Source organism: Leptosomus discolor, chromosome 14, assembly GCF_034619465.1.
Source record: "Leptosomus discolor isolate bLepDis1 chromosome 14, bLepDis1.hap2, whole genome shotgun sequence".
Classification (NCBI taxonomy): domain Eukaryota; kingdom Metazoa; phylum Chordata; class Aves; order Leptosomiformes; family Leptosomidae; genus Leptosomus; species Leptosomus discolor.
The window spans coordinates 3,856,552-3,874,529 of NC_141404.1; the positions used below are offsets into that span (position 1 = coordinate 3,856,552).

At 40.5% G+C, this 17,978-nt stretch overlaps 1 protein-coding gene across 2 annotated transcripts in view; it reads right to left on the bottom strand.

Annotated features, from left to right (window-relative positions):
* The window catches only part of USP22 (ubiquitin specific peptidase 22), a 109,953-nt gene that overhangs the window by 34,983 nt on the left and 56,992 nt on the right, over positions 1-17,978 (bottom strand). For both annotated transcript variants that reach the window (XM_086472792.1, XM_086472791.1), the window contains one exon: positions 15,949-16,050. In XM_086472792.1, the coding sequence (XP_086328918.1) occupies positions 15,949-16,050 (102 nt within the window). The remainder of the gene's footprint in view (positions 1-15,948; positions 16,051-17,978) is intronic.

Consider the following 17,978-nt stretch of genomic DNA (forward strand, 5'->3'; position numbering starts at 1 on the left):
AACATACTGACTGATTCTGTTTTCAGTGTAAGAGTATGAAGAATAACTCCTGTTAATAGTGAGAAAATAAATTACAGGACTATTTTAGATACACTGCATTATGAATTGCACCATAAGCTACAATTTTACCCAGCCCTACACAGACGGAAAGGCAATTACATCAGAAAAGGCTTTCTGGAAGCAAAAGGAAAAAAAAAAGTAGTATCTTAGGAAAAAGAAATATTTGCATTCTAAATGAAACCCCGTGTTTAACCTTCCAGTTTCTGGCAAAAGGATTCTGGATCACTGCATTTTTTCCATTACTACTGAAATAACAAATTGCTCAATAGAAAAGAGTTTGCTTATGTGTACAGAAGGAAACTGTCCCCGAGTTTGTTTGCAGTTGAAAGTCCTGGAGTCCAGCTACAAAAGATGGTACATTGGAGGAAAAAAGTATAGCAAAATCCTTAGCTCTTGAAAGAAAGAGTACAGTAAGTATTCCTCCTTGTATGCATCACCAGCACCAGAAGACAAAGACTATTTAGAGGGATGAATCACCCAAACTCAGAAAATGCTCAGTTGCAGTATGTCACTGCTGTATAGAGGAGGTGGAATTCATCCTCGTTACTCATCTGTTTACCTGTTAACACAACTTTACAGAGGCAAAGATGGGTTGGTTGGTCACTTAAAGAAATTAAGCAGACACACTTCGCTCTATAGCTGAGTAACTGATAACTCAAAAAAAAACCCCAGGACATAACCCCATGCACTGAAACGCAAGTTGTGACCTCAACTAGATGCTCTGTCATTCACTTGTTTTTCTTAAGGCACTCATTGCTGGCCAAGGGTGGTTTTTGCTTTTAGAAAAGAGAGGCAATTCCCCACCTTTCAGATTACCAAGTGGTTAAAAAAAAAAAAAAACCCACAAAACAACAAAACATGTCAGTTCGTATTTCCATGTTTTGCTGTCTGTAAGAAAAACCTCACATTAAGCGTTACGACATAATTGCAACACTTAAATCTATGCTCAAGTACGTCAGGTTCACGTGACAACTCAAAGTGGGGTTTTTTTCAGTAATTTCTGGCATATTTGTGTGCAACTGGGCAGTTCTGGAGCGACCTCCACATTCACAGGAGACTTTCCAGATTTATCCTTTTTTACATTGTGTTCGGATTGCCATTCAAAATCATTGTTTCTACTCTTTTTCTCCCTTAAAATATCCAAAACCCCATGAAAAGTTACCAATAGGTAACAACCTACCCACACTAAATTGTCAGAACATGCACGGCGCCGTTTGTAGCCTCTGTTCAGCAGCAGAGACGAACGTAGTTTCTAGCACACCCACGAGGAGGATCTCGTTCACCCCCACCACAATGTACAAACAACAGCGCTGGTTCTGTACAGGCGAGATTAAGTAGCCCAAACCAAGTAAACGTGGTTACATCCTCTGTGCAACCAGATTTAGTGCCTCTGCGCTGCATTCCCCGGGACGTCCTGGAAGGCTCGTTACCTCGGGCACGGCGCCACCCGAACACGCTCACGCTGTTTACAGACCCACGCTGACACTGCGCACGTTCATGCTGCTCTGAGCCTAAGCTGAATTTGCATTGACTTCGTGGGGATCGAGACACCAATAATGTTGTTCCAGCATTTAGTTTGTCCCCACCCCTCTTTGTTAAGGGGGAATTGATTGCATTCACTGTTTTTAATCAATAGCTTCAGTGACATCACATAATATATACTTACAGAAGGGACAAGCTACGTCAAGATAGTTCAAACATAATTGGAAGAGAGAACAATAATTCAAGAGCAACTTGTTAAAAAGGGAGAAACTATCTGAAATCAATTAAATTCAATAAAAACAATTGTAAATTAGGAAATAAGAAAAATAAAGTGAACAAACACCAAATAATGAGCAATGGCTATAGCAACTCACCCTAAATGACTTAATACTGCGCTGCAGTTCCGAGACAACAGCATTTCAACAGCAATATGAGAAGGCCTGGGAGGTAATTATTCGGCCCTGGCGAGAGGAGAACCTCAGCTGCATGATGCCTGGAATTGAGCACCCATTTTAAAAGAGATCTCTGCAAACTGAGGAGAAGTCAAGAACATGAGTGAAAATTTGCATTAAATTAATATTTGAGACTGGAGAAAGAACTGAAGAGCCCACCGGTTCCGTTAATTAATTCCAACAGATAGTGCTGATGGAGGAACAACCAGGCTGACAATTTTCAAGTACGTTACAGGCCACTACAAAGAGGACTGTAATTAACTCTTGCAGCCTACCAAAACTATAATACAAAAAACTCAGCTCACAAGAAGCAAAATTTAATTAGATATTAAAAATAATTGTCTCAGTTCGAAAACATCGCAACAAGGGAGTCTGGGACTCCCAGTTGCTGGAGTGGTTCCAAAAGCAGCTCTGTCAGTCATCAGGAATGGCCCAGTTCATGGACCCCGACTCAGAAGAGGTGTGTAACATCCTGTCCACTTTTTCATCCCATGACTGTTCATATATCCAGATTAATATTACAGCGTGATGCAAAACACAGGACCCAGCTTTGACCGGGAGGCGGAAGGCGAGGGCATTTTCGCACGACAGCTAAGCCCATCTTGCAGCTCACTGATGCCAAGAGGGATGTTCCCCTTGCAGCGAGCTGGCATCTGCTTGAATCCACAGCGAAATGGTTCATCTTGCCTGTCTGACAGAGAAAGCAGTCTCACCTGGAGGGGACAAACTCATCACTTGCAAACAGTCTTTGTCCCATGTGAGCAGGTTCACACAGCTCGCCGTGGGTCAGGACAAAGTGCCAGAACAAGGGAGGGACAGCCAGCCCTCGTATCCCCTCTACTGGGACAAACTTCCAGCACAGACAGTTGTCTAAAAGCCACATACTGGGTAGCAAAACTACCACACGGCTCTGGAAACCAAAATTAACCGCCCTGCCGCCGCTCAGGAAGGGAGAACAGGTAACAGCTGCTGCTAGAATCAGAGCTGCTAACTACCCTCGGTGTCATTTTCGGACTACATAGGCATGCCGCGTATGAGCTTTTGCATTTGTGGCTGAATGGATCATTCATTCACTTTAGCAATACAAAAAAAAGAGCCACAGGATAATGCGAAGAGATCACCCGGATCTGGTATTTCAGTTCATTTCTTTTGTGTCATACCCACTGGTGTGTGTCAAGAAAAAGGTCATTTAAGTTTGTAGCTATCATCAGTGCTATAAATCAATTCTGGATGAGCTCTGCAGCGTCCCTGTATCATGCTGTACCTTCAATTAAAAGCGATCACATAACAATTAAACAACACTGGACTAAAGGCTCAGCCTAGGCGATACATGTTTGTTGCTTTATTTAAATAAAGAGTTTCTAGTAATGGTATCCAAATAATCATTAACAACTGGAGATAAGATTCAAGGAAGGTTACCCCTAGTTTTGCCAGTTTGGGCAGAAAAATGCACATCTCTAAGCAGTGACTATGAAAGGGGGCTTTACTACAGATTCTTCCTCAGAGCAACAGATCAGTCCTTCCACACACGCTACTCGGACGTGCACTGTTGGAAGAATCCAAGGTCAGGCGACATCCTTGGAGCAAACAGATCAAACAAGTTACCAAGAGTATGATCAAACACAAGAAGTGCAGCATGTTATATCATTATTGCACAGATGAAACAAAACCCCCAAGCCAGACAACAATTCCCGAGTGTACACAGTGTGCCAGACACAAAAAGTACTCTCTGTGCTATACTTCCAGTATGTACATCTTTGAACCAATCCCCAAACTCGTGATGCCAAAACTCGAACCATTTCACAGCCCAGAGGAGTTTCCATTCTTTGCCTTAGGGCACGCTCCCTACGATTTCATTTACCTGTCAATACTTTGCGAGTGCAGCGGTGTGCAAGCACCGTGTGCCCCTGATTCTCCAGAAGGGCACTGACCGAGTACATTTATTTTTATTTCTGTTTCTCCAGGCTTAAAACACTTCAAACACCGCAAGTGATCTCTTTTAACAGCGTGGGCACGGTAAGCCAGGCAGTGAGGTTATAACCCGTCATTTTACTTTGCAGTAACTGTATGCTTGGGTTAAGACTAAGCACACAGACAAGGTAGGAGCGCTTGATGTCCTTTAAGTTCTCATCCTTCTGATTTGATGGCAATTGGCTCCTGTGTGCACACCCTCGGCCTGGTAAAATGAGTCAGCATTCCTAAAATATCTGGCAATACAAACAAACCAACCTCTTAAGGTCAATTTTTCATATAGCCTGTGTAAACAGAGATGCTGTATCAAGCAAGACAAGTATCTCTTCCCTGTGAATTTAAATTAAGGAACATGCTTCCAAAACAAAACAAAGTGAGTGGTTTTGACCAAACCACTGAAAAGTGCACTGAATCTTCCACTAAAATCACTGGAAACACAGCTGTAGAAGACCTTGAGAAGTCACCTGGTCTACCCCCCTACCTCAAAGCAGAATTAAAACTACCTATATCATTCCTGAAATATGTTGCCCTGAATTGTTCTTAAAACTCTTCAGTGACAAGATCCTACAATATCCCCTGACGCACTTGTGTTCTGAAGTGATCTCGTGTCAACTCAGTAAATAAATTAATGAAGAGTTTAAAAACTGCAACAACATTAATACAGAAGATACACATACACTATGCCACCTACAGATAAGCTCCTCTACCAGCAGCATTAGAGCTTCTGAATTACAATAACTTTTTTTAATACTTCAAATAGCAATAGCTTTACAAAAGCTCCTAAAATGAGGGAGGAGACAACTTGTCCAAGATACTATGGTAGCACTGCCCTTCTCCACTAGAAATTTCTGTGCACCTGAACGGGTGAGGTATGAACCACTTTATTTCCCCATATGCTTCCCCACAAGGAAGAAAAGGTAACAGCTAGACAGAAGCCTTCTGTGGGCCAAATCTAACCAATGTGTCCCCAAACTGATCACAGTTATACTAAAAAGGAACAGATCAGACTACAAGTAAAAATACTTCCCTTTAGAGCAAATATTTTGCTGTCCTGTAGCTGCAAGAGCACGACAACAATCCTGATACAACCACACAAAGTTTCATGGGACAAGTCCACAAGGGTTGGGTTTTCACCTAAGTAGGATAAAAGAAAATATTCCAGGAGCAATTTCTCCCAGCCAGGATGGGAAGTTGAATTGTTCTTCCTGTTAAAGCCAAAGCCAAGGATCTCTCTAACACACAAGATTAGTTTTGAACCTTTTGGCAAGTCATCTGGCAGGAAGACAACCCCTGAGAACTCTGCAAATAGAGGCTTTTTTTTTTTTTTTCCTTGAAGAGTATGGAAAAGGTTGGGGTTTATAGCCGCAGTTTCTTATCTTCAGCATTTTTACTGACCATCTGCATGCAAAATTGTTTTCCTCTCTCAGGTGTCTCAAGAAGAAACCAATGCATCATGTTCACAAAACCAGAAAGCTATACAGCACGTAACCTTCCGCGGCAATCATTTCTATTCGATTCTCTCAGCTGAAATGAGTAAGACTGAAAAAGACATTGAGTTCTGCAGCACAACTTGTACCAAACTTCTCTGCATTCCTAACTTGGCATAGCAAGACCCACTGAGCAAATTTTGTCTGTTGTGCTCCAATCTGATCCAGTCTCTGTCAGGCTCTCCTAGCGGTGAGTGAACACAGCGGGGAACGCATACGCACAACCTGGATCTCCGATTTTCAGAACACGGAATAGAAGAAAACATCTTTCACGTACAGCACTGGAAATAATGCTTTGATACTCAGTAATAGATTTGATGATCTGCTCCCTGTAACACGTGAAGATCAATCGGCTGGAGGAGGAAGATGAAACACGATGCGCTCCAAGAACGCATCACATCAAGAGCTCGAGAAACAAAAAGAGACGCCCGTTTCTGCACAGCAGAAAACACGACATGAAATGCCACCGAGGTACATGCATTGCACAAAATGCCTTCGTTTAACAATGAAGCCAGACCCCTTACAACTGCGGTGCTCGCTGTACGCTCAGGTATAGAGAGCTGAATGAACTTAAAGAAATTGAATGAAGGTATGGAGAAGCTCCCAAAGCAACCACATAACCGAAAGAGGAGCTGCCCTGCCTCACACACACCCCACAACAACGATGTTAAAGTCCTATGAACCAGAGCAGGAAAATAACGATTAATCTGATAATTGCAGGAAGGTCAGGGAGAACAGATAGAAGACACCCAACGTCAAAAGAGAACAGCAGGAGGCAAAGAACACAAGCTCTGTTTGTCAAAACGATGGAATGATCAATACGGAGCATTATGATAACTAGCCTCTAAAAGCTGGTTAAGTTGTAGAGCCTTCAAGGTATTTTTATATGGCAACTTGATTGCAAAGAAAAAAAAGCCTTTATACAAAATAAAATACTTCAAAAGGTGGCACAGAATAAAATATTCCCTTTGCCCTCCCCCAAAGCAGCCAAACTTAAAAGCTCAGTGAGATCTTGCATGATCTGCACAGAAGCATAAGACTTGCAGTGAGAATCCTGTGCAGATGGCGTCTTTAAAGAACAAGAGGTACTCCCACTAAACTGACAAAATAAAATTCACACCCGCAGCCGTCCTTTCCCCCCAATATCACACCATATGCTGCCTCCAAGTTTTTACCCTTCCTCAAAACAGATTTCACAAATTAATAACTTAAGGAGTAGGCTAACCGCCAATGAAGTTAAATGCATCCAAATTTATTAATATGCACAAATTATTGTTGATGAACTGGCACAGAGCTATTCCAACAATCCACAACACACAAACCATGCCACATGCTGTTTATGCATATTCCTCATTTCAGTATATACTGTATCTACCTTCTGTCCACACAAAGCCCAACTCTAGAAGCAGACATGAAAGAGCAGAACGGAAGGTCACAGTAAATATAATCCAAAAGCAATCCACAAAAGAACAAAACTGAGACACAGATTACTGGCCTTGTTGAAAATGCCATGCTCTCTGTAATGACACGGAGCTAATCAGGTTAAAATACAGTGGTAAATCAAAGTTTGTTTCTTTGGGTCGGGTTTTTTTAATAGTAAGAAAAAGAACCTGCTCGTGCGAAGGGTGCATCTCTGCCCATGACAAGACAGGCACACGTTAAGGCTGTCATCAGTTAGCTACACGGGCTAATTCTGAACTTCCTTATCTGGCTCTTGATTTAGAGATTAGGAAAGTGTCTTTGCATTGACTGCACCACTGTACAGCAAAAATAAACCCTCCGTTTCAAGAAAGGCTTCGGTTTTTAGGGGATCAGCCTACAGCTTGGCGTAGTGTGGTCAAGAAAACAGCAGACATATCCGCTGACCTCAGTGTTCGCTGTCGAAGGGCAAGGTCTGATGTTTGTTCCGACAGTCACAGAAAGCCAAGCACTTTTATTTAGCACATCTCTCTTTCTGTAAGCATTCCCCGTTTGGATTTTTTTTTTTTAAGCCAGTAAACACTAGTTTAAAGAAATGCCTTGATTAACTCTTTTTAATTTTAAAGAAACAGACAAAAAATATTTTATCTAAATAAAGGTATCTTGCTCAGAGGGCCAGAATCAAATTCTGGCTATATATTGCTGTTGGGTTTTTCTTGATAAGAAACCTCCCATTCCCACAAAACCCTCTTCAAGCAGATGATGACAAGTGACTAACATTTACTGCATTTTTCATGTCAAAAGCCTAGTGTTTTGACTGCATATTGAAGTTATATAATGACTTAAGTGAAAAAAGCACAAGAAAAAAAACCAATACCATTAGAGAGAGATAGGTAAGACAAATAATGGAGTCAGCAAACATTTTACACTTGAAAGCTGAATCAGCATCTGGGGGGGGGGGGGGGGGAAGGCATTCTTTTTGTGCTGCTGGATCCAAACATTGAAGTTTCACCTAAAGAAGTGCAGAACACAATTTTAGAAAAGTCAAATTGGAAACACTGTCTGTAAACCGAAAATGCAGTGGTCTGATCAGTAACAACCATGGATCCACCTTTTCAAAGTCCAGAGGAGGAAAATCAGGTTTGAGTTAGAAGTCTGGAACATGATCCAAGCCCTGGATTAAGAACTCTGTCTTCCAAGGAATTTCACATGATCAACACACACACAATGTATCTTCCTTTGTCTCAAATCCCCAAGAGACACCCAGAGTTACAAAATTAAAGTATATGAATGGCAATTTTCCAAGACAGGGTAACAGAAAAATTCAACCCCAACTGCAATCTGCCTATTTCACATACCAGTACAGTTTTAACTTCGCACAGTCTGCAGGGGTTGTACTTGAGGTAAATATCTCCAGAGATTAGAATTCTGACTTTACAAACTTTGATGCTTATGTCAACATTTCTTCATCTGCAATATTTTATATTATTGCAGCTACACACATGCCTATACAGTGGTGTCTCTCTCTGCTCTTATTTCCCCACTGATAAACCATGCCAAACAAGCTTTACAGCGAAGGAAAAAAAGTTAAACCATTCACATCTTTTAATATACTTTTTAAAAAGAGTTCTAAAACCTTTATGAAAATCCACTACTCCTCAGACAGCAAATATAGCCAAAGGTCCTACTCAGCTTGCTATTCTGTTTTAAACTAAACTGCTCCCACAAAGCCATGCAAATTAAAACCTTCAAGCATACCACTGAACCCAAGAACCTCCTCTAGAATGCATTTAGCACATCACTGCACAAGCCGTTTCCAATACCAAGCTCAAGCTTCAAGGTAACTTCTCCTCAAAATTGGTTTTTTTTTTTTTTGTTAATTTTTACTGGAAACAAAGCAAAGGCATGGGATTTCTTCTGTACACAGAAATTGGGGGGGACGACGATAGACACAGGACAACAATCTCTATCCTATTTCTAAGAGCTGCTAAGAATGCTTTCGATCTACAAAAGTTAGGTCTGGTGGTTTCTTCAACAATCCACACACTACTGCAAGATCAACTGAAAAATACTGGGAGGCTTAACAAGGGCCAAAACTCGCCATGATTTCCTTGAATACATCATTTTATTTTCCAAGCTATCCCACTACTATTGCCCAATACTCCCTGGAGAAAAGATGTTAACTGGTTTACACTTCAACTTGTTATAGCATTTCAATTTGAAAGCAGGACTAAACCCTTGGGGAAAAAAGTTCTTTGTAAAGGGAATCAGTGTACTTCTTTCATTAAGCTTTACAAGCTGCAAAACACGCCCTGCAAGTTTCAACTATTCGTCAATCACCAAGCAAAAGATAAGCAAATATTTTGTATTAGTTACTTCCAAAGTGCCTTTTTTTTTTCCTTTCCCCTCTTGGGGAGGGGGACTGTGTATAAAGGCTGAAAAGGAAGAGCCATAAACGTTGAGGTTATCCATATATACTACAGCAGGAACAGTAAATGGTATAAGCCCAAAAGGTTATTTAGATTTCAGCCTTACTGACTGATTTTAAAAAAAAAAGCAGTAAATGGATAAATACAAGGTAACGGACTGATTTTATCTTAGAAGACAAGAAGGAATTAACATAATTATGTAATATTTACTTAAAAAAATATTAAGCTAAATATGTAACAATATAGGCCGCGTTATCACTGATGCCAGCTTCTCAAAGAATGTGTCTTCTTCACATCTTCAATCCTGAAAAGTTTGTTTTCTTTTAAAAATTTAATTCCTGGCTTACTCCAATCTCAACTCTTACTAAGGTGACAATCCAAGAGTGGTTAATCTTTGCTGCAGACAAACAAAACTACAGCTCGGATGCAGAGTGGCTCACTGTCAGCAAAAGGAGCTTTGCCCTTACCCCCAGGCACACACCCCCTTCCTGTGCTGTCCCCTCCTCACCCCAGCTTTGCTGTGTGTCAGAACCTTTGTCGAGCTGTCGAGTCCGGTACCGCAGGAGAAGACTGCTCTTGCAAAACCACCACCACCAAAAAGCACAACGTTTTCTGCCAGGTTAATGAAGTGAACAGACTCTGCAACCAGCTTGACAGCACAAGTGTGAATGCCCAGGAGAGGACGGGACCACGTGGCTGGAATTAAGGGAAATGTACACAAGGGTGAGGAGGAAAAAAAAAGGATTGTCCCCTGACAGAAGAAAGCTGTCTACCTCAGTTGCAGTATGTCTTCACTCTTAGCAGGTATTAAAGAGAAGCAGACTAATTCTTTTGCTTAAGGTGTAGCATCAACATGGAGGGAAGGGAGAGGGAAAGATAATACAGTCTTTCCACTTTCATCAGAAATGTTTTTTAGAGTTTGGCTCTCTCAGTGTTCATTAAAGAGTATGCCCCTGCAAAACCATGACATGAAATGAAAATGTGGACAGGATAAATCATATACTGAAAGCCATCAGTTTATGTCCTTTCAGAAAAGAGGGCCTAAAGTTCCATCAAACACTGAGATAGTAAAGAGCAGAAAAATACCCTCATTCCTCAGTGACACTAGCCTGGGATCAAACAAGCCCTCTGAAAAAGTACCGTTAATTAGTAAACTTTTCAAATGTGAACGTAAGATGACTTACTTTTCTATAACAGAAGTTTCTATAGCAAAAGTTTGCTCACTCCAAGTAGGTAAACACTGCAGGGACCTCAGCGACAATGTGTCGTCCCTAAGCTTCCCCAGGAGCAATTATATCATAGATAACTCAATCAATGACTGCTGTGAAGACAAACCACACAGCGACATTACAGCAGTGATGCAAATTGCTTTCTGGCACTGGCTCTGGAAAACTACGTGACGTGCTCTTAAATAACAATCAATGCTCGAAAAGGCTACCAAAATACCAAATCCAGAATTCCTTTTCAAAATGTCTTTTGCAGAGGAAAACTTTGTATTTTATATTATTCCTAGAGGTAAACTTTGAAAGTCTAGCAAGACTTTCTGAAAGCCAATCTCTACAACCCTCAGCAAGTAAATCACAGCTTATGTTTTAGAATTCTCAAAAGATCCATGCCCCTCTAATTTTTCTTAATGTTCCCTGGGAACTTTGAAAGGAAAGGGGTTTTATTTATTTATTTATTTTACTATTAGGTTTATTGATTTTAGACCTAGGAAACATATTACACAACTCCATCCAGTGGTCAGAGCTCATGACAAGCTAAAACAGGAACAGAAGGATCTCCGCTATAGAAGAGTAGCATTTTTTGATTTTACTAATCCAACCTTTTAAGAAACAGTTTTCCAACCAGATAACCATTTGAATTATTGTTAGGTGAAAAAAACAGCACAGAGGAAACATTCACCGGAGTAGCCTTAAAGGTGGTTTTCCTTTCCTTCATCACACAGTAGTCTAAAAAAAATTTAAGAATCAAAAAGACTTCTATTCAAGATGCACTTTACATGGACCCGATTTCAAATATACAAGTAGTACTGCTTACAAACCAATCACTTAAATTTAAAAAAGTTACAGCTAAACATTTGGTGCGGTATCAAACCATGTTTCTCATTCCACTTTTCCATCTGAGCTACCTTAAGTAGCATTCAACTAGAAAAAGTACACCAGAAAGCTGGTACATTCACAAAAAACTTCCAAGTACTGACGTACACTTCAACACCTTCAAGTTTCCGCTATTCTACACAAGCAGAAATGCTCTTGGTAGCTTGTCTAGGGAACCAGAAATATTTTCCGGGCCACTGCTCCTCTTCCCTTGCCACCTTTACATGGGAGCTCTGCTGCAATATTTATTCCACTCATGCTGCTCTTTGTCACATCACGCTGCTGAGCATTGCACAGCTGCAAAAACCACCTGCTACTCCCATGTAGCTATTGTTTTTGCCACCTCCCTCCCCACCCCACCACGCTTTCTGCAAAGGATTTGCTCAGTCTCCTCTGAAGGCTCTCCCCTCTGCCTTTTTGCAACGCTGCAAATGGAATCCCAGGTGGCTCCTGCTAATTACCCATGTGCCTTGGGAGTCTAATTCCTCCTATTGTTAACATACCAATCTTCAGCCACAAAGTCACTTCATATGCTAATCAGAGACCAGCTGATCCCAAGCTAATACTTCGCACACTCAGGAGAACTGATCTGCTGGGGGTATTAATGATAGCAGAGCACGACAAGCTTTGGAAAACAGTTCCCAAAAGATACCGGTATCACTTTCACTTCTAGTCCAGCACCCTAATAAAAAACTTGCTTGTGAACTTGGAGCTTGGTCACCACCCTCACTTGCTCAGGGCAGCCTCTTCACAGACAGGAGACTGAGTAAGTTAGATTTTCCTGTTAACACCGTTAGAATTTAATTTAATAATTGTTAAGTCTTATTTCATTTTCCATATAAAAGTTCTGGTGTTTACAGGATGCTTGCAACACCAGCTTCGACCCAAAATAAAGACAAAGCACTTCCAGGGATAGAAATATTCTATGAATTGAACCGTCTAGGCCACAATTCAGTACTGCTGTTGAGAACTGAGAACAACGCACAGTAACTTAAGAAATTTCTACTTCCCACTCACTCCTGCATTCCCCGCAATATGCCATCCCTTCGGACTGATCTAGTTCACCTGAAAACGGTGCCAGCACAATGAAAAAGGCAGCATCTACAGTGTCTGGGGCACAATGAGGTCCGAGAACACCGGTCCTGAGCCGATATTGCTACCAAAGAGCATTATGTTCATGGTCTGAGTAGACTATACACTCCTCTTGAATATCCTGAAATACAGAAACTCCATCAACATTTCAAGTCCGCCAGGACATCAGAAATGCCCCACGCAACATCCACACTATGCAAGGATTTTTCACCACAGCTTCTTGCACGTAGATAGCTCACCCTTTCCACTTGGTTAACAGTGTGTTCCAAGGCCCTTGGAAGGCGCTTATGTGCAACACTGAAGTGCCCTTTGTTTATACCCCAGAAGGCAGGAATCAGCACAGTTCCTACAGCCTGTAACAGTGCCCAGCCTGAGTTTTCATTTGAAGAGCAATTTGCTCAACGGCAAAATAGCGATTCAAGCAAAGTTATCTACTCTGTCTTCTTACCATCTGGAAAAGCATCTAGGAGACGGAAATACACACCGTTTTAAAAGAGAACCAAGCAAAACGTATGGGTTTTTGTTAAGTCGGGGGTTTTTTTTGTGGAGTTTTTGGGTCGGTATTTTGGTTGGGTTTGTTGTTCGTTTTTTTTTGAGGATGTGAACAAGAAGTTCCTTCTTCAATGGGTTTCAAATTGTCGCATAAGTGGAAACATCGTTTCGATTCGCTAAATTAAAAGCTAGGAGTTTTGCGCAGTGTTTCCTCTAACGAACTATCAGTTTAGTCCTCCATCATCAGCATTCATTTCATGACTGATTATTCTTCAGATTTAATCTATGGTGCCAATGAAAGACAAAAGATCCCACAGCTGTATAAAAGTTCAAACAGCTCAAACAGTAGCAGACACATCCAGCTGTTTGAGAAGCACGAGATTGCTACAAATCTGGAACAAAAAAAAAATCCCTTTACGTACAAAGAAGGTTCTGCCATAGAGTAAAACATTCATCTAAAAGTGTCGTGCAAGTAATATAAATGTAACAGGAAACTACAACAGAACATATTTTACCACCTAGTGTGTTCCAGATAGGAATAACATCAAGTGTAACGTATTTTATTATTAGGGCTCCAAATTGTATGCAAGCCCTTCACACACAAGTTAAAGTTTATCCTTTCAAGGCCATGCCTGTCCAGGTTTCAGAGTACTGTCCCACCTACTTCAGTAATGATACCAATACACTTGTCTTACACAAACGCCAAAACAGGCACCGGCACAACAACCGTTTCAGAAGGTCGCTGCAGAGCAGTTAAACACGCCGTCTCCCAACTGACATCAGTATATCTCTGGAGGCAAGACAGAAAGCAAGAAACACCCCTGGCCTTCATCTTGAAACAGCTTTGCAGAGAGCATTTTATACACAAAAGCAGCTGGTTATGGTTTATCAGACTTCTGTAAACAGAACTGACCAACAGATGTGCTTATTATAGATGGTTATGAACATCATCTTCATTTTCAGCGCCAATAAAACTGGACGTTACGCCTCTTCTCTGAGCCACTTACCTACCCCAGAAGATAAACTGGATTCACTAATATCTGCTATGGGATTGATAAAAACTTGATGTCAAAAGAATTGAGTATTAGGAAAAGAGAGAAATGGGCATGCCCAGATAATTGCAGCATTTCAGTCTGCATACAGTCTCTTCACTGATCTGCAACTGCAAACAGACAAGTCAATGTGAGGAAAGTGAAGGGAAAAAGACTCTGAAGCAGATATATATTTAGCAGCAGGTTAGATGGAGAGAAAAGGCTCAAGGACAATGGCAGGCCTTTTCTTCCTTCAGCTAAACCCCCAATGTATTTTTGTGAAAGAAAGCTAGTCTTTTGCTTTTAACCGTAGCCCAAAACTGCATTGTGTCTCCTGGGTGCTTTGATTTTTTTTCTCTTTCTAAATCTCAGCACATAGACAGCTTCAGGGCTCAGTAGGAGAAATTATTAAAAGCATGCCTGCAGAAGTAAAGAGATCAGTCATTTCCCTTATCCCCTGTGTTTCATGGGCGCTCCCCCGCCCATGCAGCGTTGTATGAGATTTCATGCAACCAGACGTGTCCTTTTTAAGCAGACTGAAAAATGTAAAATCCTGTAAGAGTAGGCATAGCATTCCTTCAAACTGGAAAGAGAAACACAGAAATGCGCTTCAATTCTTCAGAAAGGTCACGTTCACCTTCAAAATTCTATCAAACTTTTTCCCCCCCTGCGCAGTTCTATTATCTTAAGTAATTTGTAACAGCCTTTACAAAATATACTGGAGCGTCAAAAAACCATAAAATCCCAGTGTGAACATGATGCAAGCAATCTTTGCCTAGTTATTTTTTCCTAGGCTGACTGAAGTTTCCAAAGTCCAGATGTTTTTTTCCAACTGTCTTTCCTGTTCCGCTACTGCAAATGCAGTTCCCTTCTTTAGGATTACCATTCTATACGCGTTTTCAACTTATTTCAGCTTACTCTGTGCTTCTCAGTCCATTTTTCCAAATAAATATACACATATTTTGGATTAAATATGACTTACTGCATTAGAAACATGACCTTAGAAAGTTTTAGCAATTACGTTCAGTGTATTTTGACAAAAGCGGATGTGCTGAAAGTGTGATGCTTTCACACAAAATGGTACGGAGCTGAAAAATTAGGAAAAAACTGATTAAACAGTTCTGTACTTCCAATGTCCATAGCTACATCTCCAACCTTGTACTTTCACCATTAAAATGTTACTGTGCTTTTAACAGTATAGGAGAATGCCCAATAATCTTCATCAGCGCTTCTCAGGAAGCTGGTTTTAACCCCCTACTCCCCCAACCTAAAGACAGCAGAAAAACACCTGGCAAACACTGTTCATTTTCATCGCCCTTACCCAAATACTCTCCAGCTGTAAGCAGACATACCCACCTTTCAGAGAGTTCTTTGCTCCAGACTCTGGACTCTAGACATTAAACAGTTGATACGCATTTCAAAACTGCTATTTGACACACACTGGAGAACAAATTACATCTTTTCAGAGTCAGTATGAAATTGAAGAGACCCCATTTAGTGTTTAGAACATGAAGCAGAGACATCACTGTGCTTATTCTGTCTGCTAAAACCAGATTTACCAATGGACTCAGGTGAGGATACATCTCAACTACAGGATTTCCCTCCATACACCTGCATGGGATCTCTGATGAAGGCTGTGTTGAGATGACATCGCTGATTTCTGCTAAAGTCTTTAAAAGCACATTGTAAAAAAAACATATTTCTGTTTTATAGCTGTTACACAGATGAATCATCATCAGTACCTGAAGTGACAGAGCAGACATCCTTCTACAGTGAGAAAAACGTAGTGCAAAATAAACTTATTTTGTTAGCCTAATGGTTAAGGAAATCCACTACAACTACTTCAGGGTAAAAATATTTATGGAAAAACAACACAGAATTTTGAACATACACGTGGCTGAGAATCAGCTCCGGAAAGGATTTCTAGAACTTACCTATGGTGCAGTTTGTGGTTATTTTTCTCCGCTTGGGGTTGTGTCGTAGCAATTCTAACTCTCGTTTGGTTGGCTCCCATGTTGAATACTTCTCTCCAATGCCTAAGCAGATGAAAAGAAAGTTTCAGGAAGTTGTTTAGTAAAAGGATTAAAAACTCTGTTCAAGTAAAAACTTTCAACATGCTGTCCATTAAGTTAGATTCAATCTATGTACAACTGCAAGAGATTGATTTCTTCCCCATCCCCAAATATTGTTCAGAAAGATACCAACCAATCTTCCAACATATAAGAACTAAAAGAAAAAAAAGAGAAGCACTTCTTTACTTATAAGGTATAGCTAGACCAAATACATTTTCCATTATTGGGTTATAATCCTCCTTTCAGTTAAAAAGAAATTCCAGCACAAGAATAAATCCCCTATTACTCAAAGATGTGTTTCTTTGTGCTCAGAGGAGGTCAAATGACGGAACCACCATACGATTTTAGAAGAAGATACACGATAACCAAGAAATCTCATCACTGAACTGTGACAAGTTATTAAATAAATCAAAACTGACCCAACTTAATGGACAGATACAGGCTTAATCTTTACAGATGAACAGCAGAACTTAGTAATTCAATACACTAAACAGTTACTACATGTCTTAGGATATACCATTACAGAACATGACTTCTCCTTATAACCATTAACATAGGACTGGATATTAGCAAGTTCTAATACTTGAGATTCACTTTACTGATATTTCTAACGTTACCTAAAAATGCAATTAGTAGTAGGTTTAAACACAACCCTCCCCCCACCAACCTACCAAAACTCTCCAAATACTCAGCTACCCTTTCTCACGAGCTACAGCTAAAATCTGTCATTATTCTCTTTAAACATCCACACTGTATTTCCAATGCTTTTGTTCAAAGGAAGGCACAGCAGAAATGAGTCGGGTCAGTTGTACGGAGAATAGATCTGAAGTAAGCACAGAGTTGTGTTCAGCATAAATCTGACACCAGAAAAACACAACAGTGAAGGCTCACGTGCTGACCAGCTAAGTACTGCTGCAGCGTTCTATGTAGCACAGAGAAATTACTATGCAAGGTCAATTATAGTGAGCCACAACAGCATCTCGGCATTAAAAATAAGGAATAATAAGGTGACAAGCAATCTACTCTAAAACTGAGAATTAAATTCAATTAAGAGTTATTTTTCACAGAACGCATGGAGCAGAAACAGTGCTGTGCTACAGAAAATAAATTATAAATCATACATATGAAAAGAAGGAGAGTAGAAGATATAGCTAGAGGCTTACACATTCTGCATAATATACATTAAATTTTAATAGCTCTTTGATCTTCATTTTCAGAAATAGCTATGCTTGTCAGAAGCTACCCACCCAAAAATGATCAATTCACAGTTACTACTGACCCTCCAGGTTCTAGTAATAAAAGTCTCATTTTCAGATTGAGGACTAGAAAATTCTTATGTACATGGATGCACCCATCTCTCACTTTATTTGATTCAACAACAGATTATGCAAGAAGCATAAGAAAGAATACCAGAATCATATAGTCCCTTTCCTTTATCCAAGGTTCAGCATCAAGCTACACACCCAGGAAAACAGAAAAGGAAACTAATTACTGCGTAACAGATTGATGAGATAAACCAGCTGCAACGCTCTGAATACACCGTACGGTACGCACAGGCAAACGAGTGAAACTACTTTAGAGACGCACATATGGACAGTTCACGTATGACAGAACATTGGCTTGCAACAAGGTGTGTATTAGATGTTTTCAGCAGCCCTTTTCATATTCGTAATACCCTCTTATATATAAATTGGCTTGTAAAAAAGGTCAAAATCATTTTCAACACCGTGTCGGTACCAGCTATTGCACTGGCCAGCTGTAACCTTGAACTCTCGCCTTTGGGTTCGCTGTAGTTTAAACACGGCCAAAGACAGTCAGTATAATCTGGCAACGGGGTGAAATCTCATAATAAAAACCCAACAAACAACCCCTGGATATGTTTAAATCCTGGT